Source organism: Biomphalaria glabrata, chromosome 1, assembly GCF_947242115.1.
Source record: "Biomphalaria glabrata chromosome 1, xgBioGlab47.1, whole genome shotgun sequence".
NCBI lineage: Eukaryota > Metazoa > Mollusca > Gastropoda > Planorbidae > Biomphalaria > Biomphalaria glabrata.
In genome coordinates this window covers 12,487,979-12,509,784 of record NC_074711.1, presented here as the reverse complement: position 1 = coordinate 12,509,784, position 21,806 = coordinate 12,487,979, and the positions used below count along the sequence as shown (strand labels likewise).

Here is a 21,806-nt window from a genome sequence, read left to right as displayed (position 1 = left end):
AAAAACTGGCTCAAACGAGTGTTAGTGTACCTCTCTTTGAAGGAAAGTCAAAATGTTGAGATGCAGTTGATTATAATGAGGTTTGACACTACAATATACAACTTGACTCTGAGGTCTAGTTTGGGCTCAACAAAACAGTTCATCCTTTACACACAACAAGAATGCAAATGAAAAATACGGTACTTTTACAATTAAAATGAAGTTTTCAAATATTCAGATGATTTATCTCAAGTAAAAAATATTTTATAAAATATGTTTCTTATTGCTAAGAGCTTCCACCTTAATTTGGAATAGCAAAATATGAATCTACAGTAAAATGAAATACTGGCAATACTGCCAATTCATCGTCTGGTCCAATACAATTATTGGAATGGTGGGACAAAGAGGGTGAAAAACGAAGGCATAATAAAAAAAAATTCAAGCTCAAAAAAAAAAAAATCATGCAAAATTGCTACAAAGCATTTCTGACAAAATTTACAAAAATTATTTTCTAAACATGCAACTATAGAAGCCAGAGTCAAGTTGTATGCTTTACATAGATGTATGAGAACTTCAACAAACAAGCAAAAATTACTTCAACAATTAATTCATAGTCCACTGTATACTTTATTGGGAAAAGAAATATCCAGTATAAATTTTAAATAGCTTTTGCTATATATTTAATTATGTTTCTGAAAGCTTCATACATGTTAAGTATAAAAATAATGAAGGTATATTTTATTCAATCACTTCAATAACAGCATTCTGAACTAGAAGAGTTTTGTTTTACAGTCACTGCACTGGATTAGTCTGACTTGGTTTAGGCTCATCAATTACCAGTACAGGCATTCAACAATGACACCAAAACAATTAAGGAGAATGTTATACAGCTAAGGATCTAAGCAGCAACCTGATTGTATCACCCTGTATAATTGAACAAAACCATGCAGCTAGATAAAAAAAAACAAAATTATTCAAATGAATTTTAAACAGCAATCATGCAATGTTTTTTTTTAAAATCAATCCACATGTTTAAGGAATGTGTTTTTTCAACAAATGCATCTAGTTCAGCCTTTTTGAACACTTTAACCATTAACTTTGATCATTCTAGTTCTAGAATAGTATTTATATACAATATAATATTTTGTAAAGAAAAAAAATATCCAGTTTAAAAACTAGTTTAATAAAAGAAAATACTTTTAAAAAAGCATGTTTCCATATCCATCACATTCATGCAGAGAAAAACAAAAGATAAACACTCTTTGAATGACTATACTAAAATGTTTCTTTTAAAGAAATGTCTATTATCTTCTAAATCTTAGTTAGCAAAAACAATTTGACTCTGACTTGTAAAACTACCAAAAGTAAACAAATGGTTGGGAAAATTTGATATAGGTCACTACTATCAACCAAATATCATCAAATATTTATAAGCTCTACACATACAAACAATCATTAAAATGCATTTTACTAGACCCTAATGGAATGAAGAGCATCTATAGTGTATATAATTTCCATAACCAAACTTAAAAAAATAAACACAAAAATATGCTACATAAAAGGCTCTGTACTTAACCAAGCAACTAAGACATTCAATACATGAATACCATTTACAATTGATTATTTACCATTTCATATTTTACTTTAAAAAATACCGATCACAAAAAATATAATAATAATAATAATAAAAAGCAACTAAAACAAAGGAAAGGGCAACTTAAAGGAAGGAGAAAAAAATCCAAATGCACATGGATATGAGCTAGAATAATAGTAAGGCAAGAACTCAATAGGAGTGTGGTCAACAAAGGGTATAATTCGGAAAGCATTTTATCAAAACTTGTACAACTCTGTTGAAACCTATGTTATTGTAGTGTTTTGTTTTGAGAATGTTAGAACATTTTTTTTGGTACTTAAACAATACTAATTTTTCTTTTTCATTAAAAAAAAAAAAAAAAAAAGCCAACAACTCATTTAACAACCTTTTTGAAATGTGCCATCTCAACACTAGACTACTGTGAAACCCTCCAGATTTTCACAATCATTTTACCAATAAAGTTACATTTAACAATATATTGACATAGTCAAAGAATACAAACTGTAAATTGTAAGGAATGAGCAAAAGAAGCTTTATAATTTTAGCCTGAAATTGCACTTAATAACTACCACAAAAAAATTCATTTTCCCCCTAAATCCTATTTTTAGAGCTCCCAGTAGAGCTCCAGAACTAAATGACTTGAGTCTTCCTCTGGAGACTTAAGTAACTCTTTCTTTAGGAGTAAGATTATGTATGCAATATATGAAAGACATTTTACTGATAAAGAGCAAAGGATTCATCACAGGCCATTTCTTAACAAAAAAATTTTTTAAATACTTTCAATAATATCGTAGAAAAACTGCAGTGAATAATTATTTACAAACATAAAACAGTTAACTAGCATTATCATCAACACTAAGCTTCGTGTTCTGATAGGTAGTCAATGTCAAATGGAAGCAATAACCTTCAGAATATTTACACATTTACTAACAAGTTTAAATGGCATATAAAATGTGTTTGACAAGAATGGTTCAAAGAAAATACAAAACGAATTTCATCATTTTTTTGATAAAGAAAAAGACAACAATTCTGCCTGCCTTAAAAAAAGCTATCAAAAGTAAATAAATACTTTAAAAAAATTACTTGAATACTTTTTTGAAAAGGTTAAATTTTTTTGATTTTTTATGAGCCTTAGATAGACCAGGCTCTTCCATATGTTTGTCCAATGTACTCTCTAGATCTTCAGTTTCCAAAGACGTGTGAGACTCTGACTTTTCACCTTTACTTACAGATTCATCATGCTTTTCTTTTTTCCCTTTACGCACTGATAGCCTACTCTTAAGGCTTTTGTCTTTTTTATGTCCAGAGCCAGTTGGTGTCACAAGAGGAGATTTTTGTGGAGTGCTGGTTTCTTTAGCTACTACAGCTACCATTTCTTTCCTTTTAGAAACAGTTTCTTCACTTTCCAGTGTTTTCTCTTCAGGATTTTCTATTGAAGACTTCAACACATCGTCAATGTCATCCAAATCATAGTCATCTAAGCCTGCACCCTCAGAGGCCTCTGAACCTTCTCTACTTAATGACCGCAACACATTTTCAGCTCTAGCAGCATTAGATGTATGTAAAGTAGTTTCAACAGAACTTGTCTCAGAACCAGAAAGAGATTGTGAATTAGGAAACTCTTCATTAACAACAATATCAGTTTCTTCTTTACTAACTGCTTCAGAATCATTTTTATCATCTGAGAAAGACTCATTATTAACTGATTCAGTCTCTTCTTTATTAGTAGCTTCAGTCTCTTCTTTACTTACTGCCTCAGTATCTTCTTTAATTACTGCTTCAGTGTCTTCCTTATTAACTTCTTCCGAATCATTTTTATTATCAGAAAAAGACTCATTATTAAACGATTCAGTCTCTTCTTTATTAGTTGATTCAGTCTCTTGTTTAATAAATGCTTCAGTCTTTTCTTTTTTAACTGCTTCAGTCTCTTCTTTACTAACTGCTTTAGTCTCTTCTCCAACAATTGCTTCAGTCTCTTCTTTAATACCTGCTTCAGTCTCTTCTTTAATACCTGCTTCAGTCTCTTCTTTAATACCTGCTTCAGTTTCTTCTCTAACAACTGCTTCAGTCTCTTCTTTAATACCTGCTTCAGTCTCTTCTCCAACAATTGCTTCAGTCTCTTCTTTAATACCTGCTTCAGTCTCTTCTCTAGCAACTGCTTCAGTCTCTTCTTTAATACCTGCTTCAGTCTCTTCTCCAACAATTGCTTCAGTCTCTTCTTTAATACCTGCTTCAGTCTCTTCTTTAATACCTGCTTCAGTCTCTTCTTTAATACCTGCTTCAGTCTCTTCTCTAACAACTGCTTCAGTCTCTTCTTTACTAACTGCTTCAGTCTCTTCTTTACCAATAAATTCAGTCTGTTCTTTAATACCTGCTTCAGTCGCATCTTTACTAACTGCTTTAGTCTCTTCTCTAATAACTGCTTCAGTCTTTTCTTTGTTATCTTCTACAATCTCTTCTTTATTCTCTAAGACAGTTTCTTTATTAACTGCTAGAGTATCCTCTTTATTTGCTACTTCATTTTCTCCTTTCTTATCTGAGTCAATCTCTTCATTATTTTCTGCTATGGTTTCTTTTTTTATAGCTATGACATCATCTTTTATCATATTGACTTCTCCATCATCAGATTGAATCTCCTGTTTTTTAACTTCTTTATCTGAAACAATTTTTTCTTTAACATCTTCAATATTCTTTGATTCAGGCTCCTTTATTTTAACATCTTTTTCAACCAAAATATCATCATCTTTTTTAAAATTTGTGTCACTATTTATAACAGTGTCTTCTTTTACATCTTCTGTGACAGTTTCATTATTTAAACTATCAGGTCTGTTATTTAAAATAGGCTGATCTTTTTCAACATCTTTATTATTCTCATGCTTCTTAACATTCTCTTGTTTATCACAAGATTCAGTGTTATCTTTGTTGCCATCACTTTTATCTACAACAATCTCATCTTTAGAAACATTGTCTATGTTTTCTGATATATTTCCTGCTACAATCGGTTCTGTAACATCATCTTCTGTATCTAAATTAATCTGATGAGATTTGCTAACATCACTTGTATCCTTTGCAACAGTATTGTTAGCTTCTGAAACTGATTCTACATTTGTAATATTTTCCTTCTCATTTCCTAAAACACCAACTACCGCAGCATTTGTAGTAATCTCATTAGCTTTTTTAACATTACAATTATCATCCGTGAGAAGAGCATCATCGCTGTGGATAACTTCATGTAAGGCAGGAAGACTCTCATCACTGTTCTTAACTAATTCCTCAGTATTATTATTATTATTATTAACAGATTCATTTACATCTCCATTTTTATCCTCTGTACTTTGAAAGACTTCATCTTTGCAGGACATTTTATCACATGAGACAGTGTCTTCATTGATATTGTTTTCTTGAGTTCCTACTTCATCTTTGTCACAAGGTATTATGGCCTCAGTAATCACACCACTATCTACACTCAGCACCATTTTTTCTTGAGGTTCACAAATAATCATTTCAAGAGAGTTTATTTCAACATTCACCATTGTTGTCTCAACATTTAATTCACAAATTTGCTCAAGCTTTTGAGATTCATACACCTTGATTTCTTCATGAACTGGCAAGTCTGTCTTCAAAACCATATCCACACAGCTACCATCATTCTCAGAGCTAAGGTCACTAGCCAGATGTTGTGTATTGTCAGGATCTACAGAGCTGCCACATAGGGCTTGGAGTTCAGCATTTTTTCTGAATGGAGATGGTGTACTTATGGCATCATAAAACTCATCAACTTCATCAGAATCCTCATCACTATGATCTTGAGCAGAGTTCAAGCCAGTGGGAATTTCCAATGTGCACAGATCAATACTTTGTTTTTTTGTACCAAGTAAGGTGCTTCCCTCAAGGGCATCTAATGAAGTATTACCATCAGTGCTGTCTTTTTCACTATTCTTATATTCAATTTGATCTTTAGTTGTTTTTTGTTTAGTAGACACACAACTACTGACATGCACAGCCTCACTACTAGCCCTGTCGCTGCTAGATTCAACTATTTTTACCCCTACCTCCCCCATTACACATTCCTTCAAGTGTGAATCTGGTGCGTCAACAGAGCTAGCAGAGACCAATACACCTGGCATGGTTCTACTATTACAATCATTGACTGTAGTACCTAGAGTGACACCTTCAGCTTTCTCCAAAAAGTCTCGTGTTTCAGTAGACACCAACACAGCTCCAGAAGGAAGTGGCCCATTATTCGTAGACTGTTTCTCTAAAACTGGCTCGCCTTTATCATTGGCTAAAATCACAAATCCACTTTCCTGATATTAAAACAAGAAAAAATATTTTTTTTTAAAAGATAATACCTCCTTTATTAAACTAAAAATATAATAAAATAATTTTTTTTTAAATATTTAAAATAATATTTGATTCAAACCGGGTATTGAACCCGTGACACCGTCAGCTGCTTGATCATACTATGTTTCTGATTCGGCCAGCAGGCAATGCATACTTGTGCGATTATTTATTGGTATGTTCATTATATCTAACACTAGTCCTAGACTTCATATTTGTGCATACTATATAATCGGGGATTGTGGGCTCTTCTTTTGTAGGATTTAAGAGACAAAAAAAAAGGACACAGAATTAGAGAGATAGAAAATTATGTTGGGGTAGGGAAGCATTGTTATATTGGCCGTTTTGCTGATGGGTTTGAGAGTGTTCTGGGCAAAAAAACAACAAATATAACAACTATTTCAACCATAGCGTATGAAACACAGTTTTAGGTGTGCTTAGTTATACTAATTAAGACCTTGCTGTAAGGGTTTATGAACTATGATTTTCCCACACATACTGACAGTTCTTTGACCCATCAGTTCTTTAAGTTTTTATTTTAGCACTTAAAGAGTTGAATATCTTTGCTTTGGCTTCTCCAATGGAATATGCACCCCTTCAAAAACTGAATCCTCCTCCCACACATTCAAATGCCCACAATTAAGATAAATTGTACAAAATCCAGTGTGGAAGAATTGACCCTGTAGGGTATCAATTAATGTCAAGATGTTTGGTTTTAATAAATATCAAGATTGTGTATTACAAACTAGCCAAATAAAAATACCATCAGATAAATAAAGAGTTTAATGACATTAATTTTTTTTTAAGAAAATTGTATTTCAAATGGCAACCCTCACAAAAACAAAATATTTACATAATAAATCAAAATCTTATACCAGATCTACATTTTTAATCTGTGTAGACTACATGCTTTAGATAGGAAAATTATATTTAGCTTCTAATAAATTTCAATACTTGCCATTATTAGTTTGTCTTTAATCTCTAATTGTTGTTTTAAAATATTCAATTCATGCTCCATACTCTTTAAATCACGTTTCATAAACTCGTATTCCTATGGAACAAACAACAAATTTTGTTACATCAATGTGTATAAATTAATCGAAAAAATAACCAATTAGGTACTAAATAATTAAATTTAATTTATATAATAGAAATGGAGTAAAACCCCGTAATTTTCAGAAAAATGGCAGTACTTAGCAGTTTCTTCCCTTAGATAAGTTTTGTTTTTAAAAAGTATTCTTTTTTCTATGGCTTGTTTTTAAAGTAGAATCATATTATATTATTATACAACATAAAACTAAATGAAATTTCATATTATTACAGTAGTGAACTTCATATGACAAAATGTTCATAATAAGCAACAATACAGAATAAAGAGTTACGTATTAATTATGCAATATAAAAAATGTTTACATGAGAAAGAGTTTATTAAAACAATGTTACAATGTACAAGTTTACTTTGTGCTGATACTAATGAAAAAACTTAAGAGCTGATTACCCGACACTTCTCTTTATGCTCTCTCTGAAGCTCTGTATAACCTTCATCTTGTTCTTCAAGTTGATCTTTAAGAAGTTCTACTTGATAAACAAGAGACTGTTTCTCATTGTCAAGCTGGGCACTCGTCATCATGGCCGCTTTATATTTATCTTCTAGCTCTCTCAACTCAGCCTGAAAAAAAAATAATTTTCTTTTAAGCTATTGTTAATATTTTAAAGAATAGAAACCAGATCTTGGTTACAACCCCCAAAACTGTATAATGTACTATATTGGAACTTACATTTTATGTGAACATATTTCATAGCTGTTCATAATAACTACATTCTAGTTGCTTAAAAATAATTAAGATTTATTTATTTTCAAAATGGTAAAAAGAATTATTGTAATTATTATATTTTTTTTTACATTTTCAATTCTTCATTGTAAAAAAAAAATTTAAAAGACTACATTGAATCAAAGCTTTGGTCTCAATAGGCTAAATAAACAAAACGTTAATGTTTGCAAAGTCATTTAGTTGATTAGAACAGACTTTTCCCTGACAGAAAACACTTAAGACATGCTCAAACAAAGAAAACTTTGAGATATTATTAATGTGTATCTCTTAATTTATATTATCCATTGTTGTGAAGAAAGATTTTCTGAATTGTTCATTTCTCTATTCCATTTGTTAGCTTGACATTCTTCTAAAACACAAAAGTCTTAAGAGTGATTGTTCTTTCTTATAGAATCATTTTAATCATTACAACATTTGATTAATTCTGAAAAGTCTAAATACTTGTGAAGTTGTAGTGAAGTTGAAAAGAAGAGAACACAATGCTATTGCCAGCAGATTGCAAGTTTAAAGGGCAGCTTTTCTATAAGACTAAAATATTGTTTTCACATTAAACAGAGCACATGTACAATCTAAAAAATTGAAATTTTAAAAATATACATGCAAAAAAAAAAAAAAAAAAGAACAAAAGAAAAAAAAAAAAAAAAAAGAAAAAAAAAAAAAAACAGCTTAATAGATTATTTCCCAAAACACAAAATAAAGTAAGTAAGTATCAATGTTAACTGAACAATCAAATATTAAGTGTAATTTTACAAACTCAGGACATGCTCATAAATTTTTATTTGCAAAAACTTACATTCAAATCTAGAAAGGGCCAAAATTGAAAATCCATTTTCAAGGATGTAGGCTTACTAAAACTATTAAATGTCTGACTCAAAAGCTGTAGATTTTTTTTTATTATAATCAAAGTATGCTATTTATATTTTCTACTCTTACAACTAACAGCAACAATTCTATTCTAGGTATTATAAATATAAACAAAATAAAAATTAAAAAGTGCAATGAAAACAAGACATGCAAAAATGATTAGCATCACTCAACAGTCAATAGCATGCATAAGGAAATGTCTGTGTGGGCTGTTCTCTAATTGTTACTCACCATTTTTAGAGTTCTTTTCTGTTCATTTATTAAACAAGACAAAATATACAGAATATCAAAATAGACATTCTATAATACAAATGTATCAGACATATAAGAACAACTCTAAACATTGAAGCAGAAGGACACCCACAGAACTTGTTGAATGTTGTTATTTTTGCTTTCATTAGATTAACTTAGCTACTGACAGTGCTTTCCAGAATTATTTTTGTTTTAAATCCATAAGCTACAGTGAAAAATTCAAAACAAAGAAGTAGAACAATTAGAAAGCTTTTAGGCTTTTAAATCATTTGAAAGCAGCAGCACAATCAAAAAGTGCCTTCTACTGCATTATCGTTTTTATGTAGAAGGGTTCAGATAACTACTATGGCTGATTATTATAATGGATTTCAAGATAAAATGAGGAGCTAAAAAATATTCAATACCAAAACTAGAGCATATGCACAATGATAGCAGCATCTGATAAAGAAATGTGTCAAAGAAAATAATGCCATTTCACATTGTTGTGAACATTTTGTCTGGATAAATTAAATGAAGTTTGGGACTAACAATTAAATGAGGTAATGAAGAGTGATCATAGATGAACTTTATAATATAATGCTCTGCAACATTTGGAACAAGGGAGCAACAACTTAGTTCAAGTTTTAACTCCTAAAGGCAAGATGTGGGGGACCTCTTAAAAATATAATTAAAAAGGAATATAACTCAGTGTACAGTCGAAAGCAATGCATACAAATATATATATAATGTATTATGTAGAAAAATGTGTATATAGATAAACAAATAAAAAATAAATAAATGGTGATAATATGGAGCATAAGCCAAGAATATAATTCAACAATCAGAGAAAAAATGTCAAATAAAACCAAATAACTAATATTGCTGGTGCACAAATAGATTCCAATTATTTAAACATGTTCATCTTTTCAAAGGATAGCTTTAAATTCAATGCAAGTATTTCCTTCTTTGGAAAATATTTAGTGCACCAATTTCAAACTAATGATCTGAAAAGCTTATTTTGAAACAGCTTTCCATGCAGTTTTATGTGTTCCCCAATTATCATGCACAATAAAAACTTCTAGCTAGATAAAAAGCTAATATATATATATATATATATATATATATATATATATAAATATATATATTTAAAATAAATAAGTCTTCATTCATGAAACAACATTATATTTGTGTGGCATCCAGTGAACATTATAATGGTTGAATCAAACTTATATAAATTTAACTAAAAAGATATTGCTATCTTCTAAAAGGCTAAAAATGACCTATTATGTGGCTGAGTGATGATTTGGTCACAAGTTTGGTACACTGATTTACAGAAGAAAAAAAAGATACTAAAAAAGATGTTTTGTTTAAATAACTATTTACCTTTAAATCAACATCTTTTGTATCAGAATCATTAGATTCTATACTTCCTCTGCGTGAACCTGATCTTGACCCTGACAACTGTCTGGACTACAATACAAATGAAAAGCAGTGTGATTAAAAAAAAACTAAAATTATTTTTAAAAATTATAAAAGACCTTTGTTTTAAATACAAAGAAGTTACAAAGTGTAATCACCTTTGATGAAGAATGTTCATTTGCTATTTCATGTAGTCTGTCTTGTTTGCCCTCAGACTGAAAGAGAATGACAATTTAGACAACTAGCAATAATCAAGTCACTTTACAATCTGTAAACATTTTTTGAACAAGTCTTACTTCTTTTTCTTGTTTTTCAATTTCTTTCATTCTAATCTCTCTTGCTTCTGCTCTAGCGGCTCGTTTGGCAGCTAAACGCGCTTCAGCCTTTGGAAATAAAATACAAATATATAGCAATTGTCAATCAAAATGAAGACAGAGCGGTTAAAATACATGTTTAATTCTTGTGATGAAAATCTGTTCAGCTTCTATATATGCACAATTTGTATAACATCAAAAATGATTTTAATTATATTATGGGAATGATACTATACTATTTCAAAAACAAAGCATTTAAAACTTGATTAATTTTACAGGAATATGCTTTACTTTTAATGCAGAGAAAATTTTTTCTTTATATCCATATTTAAATTTTAAAATTAATTTTCAGTTTCTTACAACTAATTAGTCAACATAAGACTGAAAATAATGTCCTATAGATCACACAGAGTCAGAAAGGGTACTTATACTTTTTTTTACTATTGAGAGTGACAAAAACATTTGAATTTAAAGTATTTAGGTTGATAATAATTTCTAAAGTATGACTTTACATACAAATATAACGTAACTCACTTTAAAACTTGGCGTCATAGTTTTTCTTGTTAACTCTATATGAACTTAACAGTAAAGATTTTGTGTTTAAATATATATATATGTAGTAAAAAAAACCTACTTCTTTGGAAATCACATTTAATGCTTGATCTTCAGCTGAATATTGCCGCATGTTGTTACGCCGTCGTCCTGCCGACTGAGAACTCATTTCTAATTGTGCGAGGGAAACAGTGACAGTAGGTGATTCTGATTAAATCAAGTAGTCTGTCTCAAGTAGTCACCCAAAACAGTTTTAGTAAAAACACTTTAAGTTTTAAACATGGAAAGTGTGGTCAGTAATGTTCAGACTGACAACACACACAATTATGTGGTTCTAAAATGATTACCAGTCCTAGCCTGAGGCAATGATTAGTTCCAACAAAACAACAATCAATGGACCTGTGTAAAAGAATAAAAATATAATTATCGCTAATACTAAAGCTTGCTTGTGATAGAAAAAATGCCAATATTAAAGCACTAACAGTACAAAAAAACTATTTTCAATGCTTTTAGTATTTTGTATTTTTAATATAATTATTCACTATTATTTTCTTTATTATTGAACAATATAAACATATAAAAACAATTTTGTACATCATAGAGATGATAAGTATTTATATTTTTTATGACATAAAATTGTAAATATATTTATATAATGCTTCACACTTTTTGTGATGTATTTGAAACATCTTTATATTTCAAAGTTCTTAGATAAAAAGACTAGAGGATTTAGATCTAGTGACCAGGAGTAAGAGTCTGATGATTAAGTAACTGTAACTGGAGATTAAGTAACAAGACACCATATTCTTAATAGTCCAAGACAAATACTTCACTTAATAATTTAGTCCCTACCAAAGAACCAAAGACATCTAGCTTGACAACACTAGCAACAACTCTAGCAGCAATACTGGTGTGTGTGGTACCAAGCAAGGTTATATAAAATCACATTAAAGTTAAAAGTAACTAAAGTACAATTTCATTACTATATTAAGATTCTAAATCTAGAAAACTAAATCTAACTAAGTAGAATCTAGATCTATCTACTAAATTAGTTCTGGAAAAGATATAATTTAGTGATGGTATTAGAGTGGGAGAACAAACTCACAAGTAAACTCTGAACTCTATCCAGAAGAAATGAAGAAATTAATTGTACATAAAATAAATGAGAAATGGACGAGCTCTCATCCAAATCACAAGAAAGATGACGCTTACTATAAGCTATCCCGACAAGACCAACGTCTAATCTTTCGACTCAGGACCGGACACAACAGAATGCGACAACGCATGTTCCGGAAGCTCAAAATTGGAACCAGTGAAATCTGCCCATGTGGAGTATCACCAGAAAATGCCAACCATGTCCTCCAAAACTGCTCTCTCTACCAAGAGGCCCGAATAAGACATTGGCCCCAAATCACCCCAATAGAAAGAAAACTATATGGAGAGCTCCCTGATTTGGAAACCACTGCGCAGTTCATCTCATGTATTGGTCTAGTCATATGAACACTCCAACATAACAATGAGAACGATGAAGAAGAAGAAGAAGAATTACTATATTAAGATTCTAAATCTAGAAAACTAAATCTAACTAAGTAGAATCTAGATCTATCTACTAAATTAGTTCTGGAAAAGATATAATTTAGTGATGGTATTATAGTATAAAAAAATAAAATATCTCTAGAATAGAACTAGATTTAGACTAGACATCTTAGTCATCTAGACTAGATGTATGTATTGTATGAAGTGTATGATCTACAGATCTAGAATCTATTTATCTAGATTAGTTTGAATTTCAGTCAAGTTGGTACACTACTCCCAAAATACTTAAGTACAGGATAATACTAATACTGTGTAGGCTAGACCCTACTACTTAGACTACTAATTCTATCACTTAAATCTAGAGTAAAACTGTCTTATTGAACAAGTTAGGCCGAATTGCTGCAATTTTTAACAGTGGAATTGTTATAGCTCAGTATTGGCTGGACCTAGAAAAAAAAAAAGAAACATTTATAAACCCATCATTCATTGGTCTATAAAATTAGATCTGCTGAATTATTTCAATATGCATAGTTAAAATAAAATCAAAGAGGAGTTAGTTGTACACCTCATCAGATAATTTTTTCCCCTGACAACGATATTGAATGCCTTGTAAACCATATCAAACAATATGTATTGAAAAAATGTTTTAATTATCTAATTCTTTTCTTTTAGGTATTTTCTGGTCAAGCAAGAGGTGAACTACCATTTAAGCAAATGAAAAGAAAAGACTAATTGTCACATTCATAGTAGAAAATTTAAGCATGTCAATGCTATAAATAGATTTAGCAATGGCAGGGAAGAGCATATTTAATATTTAATAAATTTGTTTGATGGGGGGAAGGGAAATAATTTTGTAAAAAAAATGTACATTTATTTTAAAAATGTGTTATTTTTCAAAATAATGTTTAATGAACATGTATTTATAACCTTGTGCGTGTTTTGCTGTCTTTTAGATACTAAAAATTTACTGATTAAGTTATCTTTGCTTTCAACATTAAAGAAAACATTGCATAAGAATACATAAACACTCAAAAAGAAATTGTGTTGAATATTGTAGCATTTTCTAAAATGGTAAACCTTATCAAACACCCCTTAGGACTCCACATGGGTTTAATGGAAATCTTGACAAGAGCATGTAATGGAAAGCAAGGGAAGTGTAATATACATGTTCTCCTTTCAATGCTGAAGCCAAATATGTTGGTCTTCTTTGGCTAATGCATCCTTATTTATGTGTATGAGGTCAAGAAAGGACACTTTCATACCAGTGCACATTATTGCATAGCAGAAAAACGATCTTGCATAGGAATACAAAACTAAATGTGTTAAAATTTGAAAAAATTGGCCACACACCATACTACCAAAATGTTTCTATAATAACCCATCAAAATTAACCTTTACCAATCTTTAATATTTTTTGAGGAGTTGGCAGCCAGGTCTGAATTAGATTCTAGCTGATTCATAGTATTTTACAAGAAAGTAGAAAAATCAAATAAAACAGACCCTAAACCAGTTAATTTTTATGTAAATATTTTATTAATAACAATGAAAAATATTCCAAACATTATGTCTGAATGTTTATTTTTGAAAAGGTATTTGTGTATGGTATTTTTTGAAGCACTCGCAAGGGTGACATAACTGACCAACATTGTAAGATTCACAGTAGAATACTGTCTTACGCCCACTGCCAGGTGTTTTTCTGTTACTGCAAACAATGCAGACTTTAGTCTTTCTGTTTGGAAAGATAGCTATGTAATGCTGTCTTTTGTTTAGTCTCTAGTTGGATTTCCCCCCTGCCCCCACCCTCCGCACCGCCTCTGATGCTGTGAAAAAACGATCTTGGTCGAGCTATTTTATTTATTTTTTTGAATAATTTCACTATTATCATTTACTTTCTGCTGTATAAAATAGTAATTTAAAATTTAGGAATCAGGAAGTGGAACAAAAAGTTTGATATTCAACTTAAATTTGATCCTAATTATTATGGCCCACTGGGTGGGACATTCGACTGGAACGAAGAAAAAATGTCCCACCCAGCGAGACATTCAACCGGGTTAAGATGTATTGATAAAAATATGGTGACGTGTTTGATATGGTATACAAAAAGGGGGGTCTTCGATAAGGCAGATCAAGATCTAGCAGAAGATTCTATATATAAATATAATTAGAATCTAGATCTATCTTGTATTATAATTTTACTATTATATTTATAGATCTATTATAATTACACGTAGAGTAAGAAGCTAAATATTATTTATTATTAATCCGCTATAGTAGATCTATAATATCTAATATTATAGATTTAGAGTCTATAGGTAAAACTTTCCATTGAAGGCCCCTTTTGAAGAATGTTACACTAGCAATCTAGGTAAAATTTAAATTTTTAAATAGAGTCTAGATCTAGATCTATTATTTCTATATATTATATTATATATATATACATATTTATATAATATATAGAATGTATTATGTATATATATATATTACTATATAATATATCATCATATGAATCATGAATGAAATAGATACTGATCTTTTAGACTTTAGACTAACTGCGCTAAGAATCTAGATCTAAATAAATTCTAATTTTTAAATAAGATTAAAATAGGAACCAAATTTAGATCTAGATTTCTACTAGATTCTAGATCTATTTCAACTGAGTATTTCTAGATCTAGCTCTAGATTCTGACTCTAAGTCTAGACTAGATAGATCCATATTTATCTAGATCTAGACCTATAATATTTTTAATTTTAAGCATAGAGTTTATTTTATATTAATAACTATAATAATGTAACTGATAATCTAGCGACCCAGGGCGGCAGCGCCCTGTGACTAAGTCAATCAAATTCACAGACTTGAGAAGTTGAGTCTTGAGTTGAGTGGACTCAACTTCACTCGTCTCAGACTAGTCAGACTCATAAACTGATAAATCATAAAGTTAGTTTTACTAAGACTAAGTTTTAGTGTCAGTGAAGTGTCAGTTACTGACTGACGGAGCGGACGAGTGGTGGCACTTTATGTTCCTTAAGTTCTAATGCCAGAGTGTAAACATTCTCTAATCAAACTTATGTATACCCAGTTTCGAAAAGAAGAGAATACGGTGATAACTATCATTTTCATTTTCATTAATTAAGTCAAGGATATAGTTTCAGGAAGAGGTTTACTTTGGCATCCATGTTTTGGAAGTGCCGATAACACCCGGATGTTGATTACGCATAGTTTAGTAATGATCACCAAGAAACAGAACAAATAATTATTTCTATGATGATTTATTTTGCATTTGCTAATATGACTTATTTTTTAACGGAAAAAATGCTTATAACCAATTTCATTACAAAACATAGATCTAGATCGACATTCAAAATGTATACATGAACTCCATAAAAAGATTTAATCTTGTCTAGGATCCTAAAGTTAACAATGTTACCGGCTCACTAGCAAGATTTATGTCCAACACTCATGAACAGGGCGGACTAGGTGTCAAAATGGGCCCCGGTATTTCTATAACATCCGTGGTGAAGCCTGCAAAGGCTGCAAGTAGCACTGTCTACGTATGTAGGCTATTACATTTATTTGGAAAATGTGTTCAGATTTATAAGAATTTTGTTTTAAACACAACGCTCAATGGGTCACTTTATAAGTGAATGTTTGAAAACGTTTTAAACAATTTCACACGTGTCATAGTGACCCTTTCAGGGCCCTACCGGCCCACCGAAATGCTTATAGGCCTACAGTCAGTCTGCCCCTGCTCATGAATCATTTTCATAATCTCTTTCTCTGTGTGTGTCTGTGTAGATATATAGACTTATATGCTTCTCCCCACGTCATATTACTAGTCGTATGCAAGAAAGAAAAAATAATAAAACACTGAAACAAGGCTCTCGTTTTCTTAATTTATTATTATGGATAGTCGATGACAACACGTGAATCAATTTTTTAAATTAATTATATAGATAATAGATATTAATTGATTCCGTTAATAAGCTTTGATTTCTACAAATAAATTGAACCGCTCCACACTCGAAAGTTTGGGGGGGGGGCGGGATTGATGCCATCAACACCTCCCCATCCCACCAAATCGGCCAACATACTAGAGGGGTGGGGGCGAAATAATCTAAAAATAGGTTGAAATATAAATAATTAGTATATATTATTATATAACTAATAAATTTGTGCACAAATTGTTTGATTTCTTTACTAAGATTCGGGGGTCGGCCGAGTGCCCCTACCGCCCCCCCCCCTGGATCCGCCAGAGTACATAGGGCCTACATACGCCTTTCTTTATGCTTTATATATTAGATTTTGAAAATTTCAGTTTTCTCTATTATCGTTCTAATTTTTTTAACAGTAGGCTACCTGAAGGTATATATATATACATCAGCTGAGAGAAGCTTTTCAAAATTTAAACTACTACCGGTAATTAATGGTTATGAAATAACGTCTACGTGTAGGCCTACAGTGATTCATAAAGACTTTCAGAAATGGCAATTTCATCTATTAAAGCAGATATAGTCATAGCTTGTAAGATAAATTACAATACTCTTTTACTGGAGTTCAGAAAGGCTATATGCATATTTTCTTTTCTCTTTTTTTTTTAATATTTATTTTCTATCTAATGGCATTTCCATAAATAAATTATGAAATTTGAAAGAGTTTATTATTTAAAATATACATTTGTTTGTTTCAAAAAAGGGCCTCGCAAAATACAACTAACCCAGGCCAAATTTAGATCTTGCTCCGCCACCGCTCCAGCGACTGCTTTGATTGAAGTAATGCCTGAATGGCGTTGTAGCCTACTTTCCAGTTATTACGAAGGCACCATTAGAACTAAAGACTTGCAGTTTACTTCAATGCATATTTGTTTAACAAAATATGCGGTCTTCTTGAACTCTCGGATAAGAACTCCTAGAAACAACTCTTTGAATGCTATACCTCATCAATGAAAATGAACACTCATAATAACATTATTAATGCCATTTACATAGCTAGTAGTCTCGGTACTCCTATATAGTTTGTGAAAGTTGGACACTGAATGCTGAGGCTGAAAGAAGAATCCAAGACTTTGAGAGTAAACGCTACAGAAAAATGCTGGGTATCACATCAGACAAATGAGTTTGTAGTTTTACAAGTCAGTACTCTGGCTTGCAAAAAGGAAGAACTCCTCTATACTGTAAAGAGACAAAAGCTGAGCTGCTTTGGTCATATTATAAGATCATTGCACAATTCATCTCATATATTGGTTTAGTCATCTGAACGATCCAACATAATAATGAGAATGAGGAAGAAGAAGAAGTAAGACATTCTTCAAGGTAAAATGGAAGGAGCACAAGGCTGGATAGTAAAAGAATAGACCGGCTTCTCTCTCTCTCTCTCTCTTGATATTCTGCTAAGAACAGCTGCTAACCGGGAAAAGAGAAAGGATTTTGTTACGCTGCCAATATCAAAGTCCCTGAGGACTGGCAAAAAGGAGTGATTGTAAAGCTTAAAAAAAAAAGGACAGACTGCACCAACTGGAGGGGCATTATTCTCCTCTCTGTCCAGGGGCAAAGTTTTCAGCACTGTTCTGTTGAGACGGCTTCAACAGTTAGTAGATGAGAGGCTCAGAGAAGAGCAAGCAGGCTTCCGAAAACGCAGATCATGTGCAGAGCAGATCTTCGTTCTACGAAATATCATATAAAAAAGTATCGAGTACCAACAACGGCTAACAATCAGTTTCGTAGACTTTAAGAAAGCGTTTGATAGTGTCCACCGAGAATCACTATGTAAAATACTTAGAGAATGTGGCATCCCAGAAAAATGTGTCCAGATTCTATGACACCTATACAGTCAATCTAGTTGCTGCATTAAAACAGAAGAAGGATCAACCGAGTTTTAGCATCGAGACAGGGGTGTATCTTCCTCCGCATAAACTTGGATAAGACTAAAATTTTGCGAGTGGGATATAAGGAAAAGGGTGCCCCTCGTCAGATTTGGCGAGTCAAAGCATGAAGAGCTGGACAAGTTATGTATTCACTCTGCAGCCGTCTGCTTACTTTTAGGGTTAGGTGTTTAATTTGTATATACTTTTTATAAACTCTTTCTGCCTTAGTTTCTTTAAATTTTTTATATAGGTTTTCCTTCTGTTTACAAAGCTTCTGATTCATATAATTTAGTGGCATCAATTAGCCTAAATTGTAAGCCTTGTTTTTTTTTTTGAAGTGCATGTGTCTGATGACTCTGATAGCCCTACCGTGACGGAAATTTATATGGCCTGAATTGGCCTGAGACATAGAAAGGTTGGTAGGCCTACTGGTAGCCGGTAAGGGACATTTTGGTGCAAATAGTTTATTTAAAAAAAAACGAGTGCTGTTATGTCTCTTAACAGTATAAAAAGTATTACTACGTATACAGTGAATATACTGTTACATTTGTCCGAGACCATCGAGACGACCGAACAACAGTCCAGCGCGCATACCGCACGGCCATGCAGCCATCCATACTTTTAAGTATGTGTCAGCATGGTTGGATTAAGCTCTGAGAATGTTCAATGGTAGCGCAATGGATGACTTGATGCTAGAACAAATTAGAAAAGAAAAACTGCATGGGCGCGCAGTCTTAGCAAGAATTCTAGCGATTGTTCAGTAAGAAAAAGAGTAAAGTTCCCCTTTCAAACCTTGTGATCTATAGATCAGATGATGTTACTTCTCTTTCTTTGGCCAATGGTTAACGAGCAGGGTGTCATGTGGCCACCACAACGACCAACCGCCTTTACTTTCCCCTACTAATGTCAGGTACCCATTGGAGTTGGGTGTACTCAGAGGCGCCCTAAAAATCCCGAATTTCAAAATCCAAGTTTTCACAGAGATTCGAACCCAGGACCCCAGTTTCGGAAGTCAAGCGCTTCTGCACTCATCCCTTGCTAATTAAAAAGAAACAGCGCAATTCGTGGGAGAACAAAGAAACTTAATAAGCCGAACAATGGTCAGTTTTTAGGCTTGGTTGATATGCTTGACTAGTTCGATCCGACCATGCAACATGAACATTTTCGGCGAATTCAGATCGCCGAGGCTCAAGACCAGTACCTCTGATTCTCAGAACAAGTTCTTCATAATGTTGTCCACCAGGCTTCACAATTCCAAAGTAACCAATGAATGATTCTTTTATTCCGAAATTATCAACATCCAAGTAACGAACTATTAGGAATACCTGTTCTTGATGAGAAACATCTGGGGTGGAATCAAGCATCTGAGAAAAGTAACAAACTTGCTTGACTTTCCCAACAATTGATTCCCTAACTTTTTGCCCATCAGGTTTATGAACTCATTTTGAATTTCTGGTGACAAATAATGTGTCTTCCCATATTCAATTCTATGCAAGTGGTGTTTCGTAACTTCATCAAAATCTGCAAGAAATTTCAAAGATGCTAGGAAGTTCTCAGGATTGGGTGATTTCAGTTTTTCGTTGTGGCCACGTAAGCTTTAGTTTGTTTTTACTTAATAGTTGCTGTTACACGCTTCAGAATATCTCTCCAATACTGCTGATTTTTCAACATTTGCGCATTAAACATATGTGACAGTTCATCTGGTTCTCCCTTAAGCTTTTTTTTTCTTCCACTTAAAAAATGCGTGTCTGTGGTGGACTCCTTCATGTTCTTTCAGTCTCTCAGGTTTCTTCCATTTGGTGAAACCAACTCCTGGTTTGCTCAATGCACTAGATGTCTTTTCTAATGCCTCAGGAAACAGTACGCATGCAAAACAAAATAGAGATCCCAAGTGTGGAGAGAAGAGGAGCCAAGATCGGTTGCAAATGTCTACTGTTGGAAGCTTTCTAGTGAACCATGATGTCAATCTCATCATCTGTATTCTGTATCATTTAGTTCAGATGTTTTTTCTGACTGTGGTAAAAGAGTATTCCCCCGGAGTTCCTTCAGCACTACTTCTCTCATCAAGAGACATTTTCACTTCTTCGACTATAGTATCTTTGTATGAATCATCTGATAGTGATAACTTTCTTCGACACGTTCATGCTCTCCTTTGTTTTCGGTGCTCTTATCAGGTTTCTTCTTAAATGATACGGATGATGAAATAAACTACTTTATATATCAAGTTACTTCCTAAGAGTAACACGGCACTAGTCAGCGTTACTCCTTGAAATATAGAGATTAACCCCGCATGGAAAGAGTTAATAATCTGTGTGGAATATATACAACAGGGTCACTAACTTATATAACAACGTGAAAAGCAGGATTACAAGACAGTGACGTAATATTTAACTTATTTAAAAACAAATTTCGGACACTCATTTGGGGCCCCCCTCAAGTGGAGGCCGGGGGGATCTTCAAATGCTCCCCCTCCTCTCCCCACCGTAGCTACGCCACTGCAGATATAGTATTCAAAACCAGCTTATAGACCTGATGGCATATTTTACAGTCATCCTTGACTGCACGTTTGATGTTAGCCACAAAGAACACAATGTCTTTTACATAACGTTTTGTGGATGTATTAGTTTGAGATGTTAAGGTGGAGAACACTGCGAGTTTATAATATGTATTTAAGTAGTTAAATGGCCAATAGTACTACTTACGTAAAATAGTATGTTTTGTAACAAAAATAAGGCTTTCAGCGTTAGAGGCGGACGATGCCGTTAGCGTGACGTAGTAGCCTATATATACTAGGCTATAGGGCAGGGGTTCTCAACCTGTGGGTCGCGACCCGCTTGGGGGTCGATTGACGATTTGCCAGGGGTCGCATAAGACCATCGAAAATAAGGATTGTTATTGTCTATTCTTCTATTGCTGTATGTGTGTGTGTGCGGGGGTAGCGGAAGAGTGGGGGATTGTAAAAAGGGGTCGCCGAACATAAAAAGGTTGAGAACCGCTACTATAGGGCCTATATATAGCCTAGTCTTCCCTTAAAGCTCATGGGCCCGGCTTATGACATTCGCTCACGGCCTCGCGCACTGCTAAGGCCACCTCTGTGCCCCATAGATCGCAAGGTCTGAAAGGGAAACTTTACTTTTAAGTTACTATAAATTAAATAAATCAGTTTTGTTTGCATCGATTTTTTTTTCTATCATTGTTTTATTTTGAATTGGACAATAGTAAAACCGACACTCACATTATAATATTAGTTATTTAACAATAATTACACAACAAACGGAAATACCAA

At 32.6% G+C, this 21,806-nt stretch overlaps 1 protein-coding gene across 4 annotated transcripts; it reads right to left on the bottom strand.

Moving 5' to 3' along the window:
* Positions 1 to 586: 586 nt before the first annotated feature.
* On the bottom strand, positions 587 to 15,958 carry LOC106053827 (leucine-rich repeat flightless-interacting protein 1-like). 4 transcript variants are annotated; one of them, XM_056022569.1, is made up of 9 exons: positions 15,825 to 15,958; positions 11,209 to 11,525; positions 10,557 to 10,643; positions 10,419 to 10,475; positions 10,225 to 10,311; positions 8,842 to 8,859; positions 7,413 to 7,583; positions 6,873 to 6,965; positions 587 to 5,880 (listed from the first exon to the last, which is right to left on the bottom strand). In XM_056022569.1, exons 2-9 carry the CDS (start codon positions 11,293 to 11,295, stop codon positions 2,653 to 2,655), a joined length of 3,828 nt encoding a protein of 1,275 aa, XP_055878544.1. In that variant the 5' UTR covers positions 11,296 to 11,525; positions 15,825 to 15,958; the 3' UTR covers positions 587 to 2,652. The 4 variants fall into 4 exon arrangements, with proteins under 4 accessions (XP_055878544.1, XP_055878531.1, XP_055878534.1 ...); XM_056022556.1 differs by having other exon boundaries at positions 15,736 to 15,868; XM_056022559.1 differs by having other exon boundaries at positions 15,650 to 15,857.
* Between the last annotated feature and the right edge of the window lie 5,848 nt (positions 15,959 to 21,806).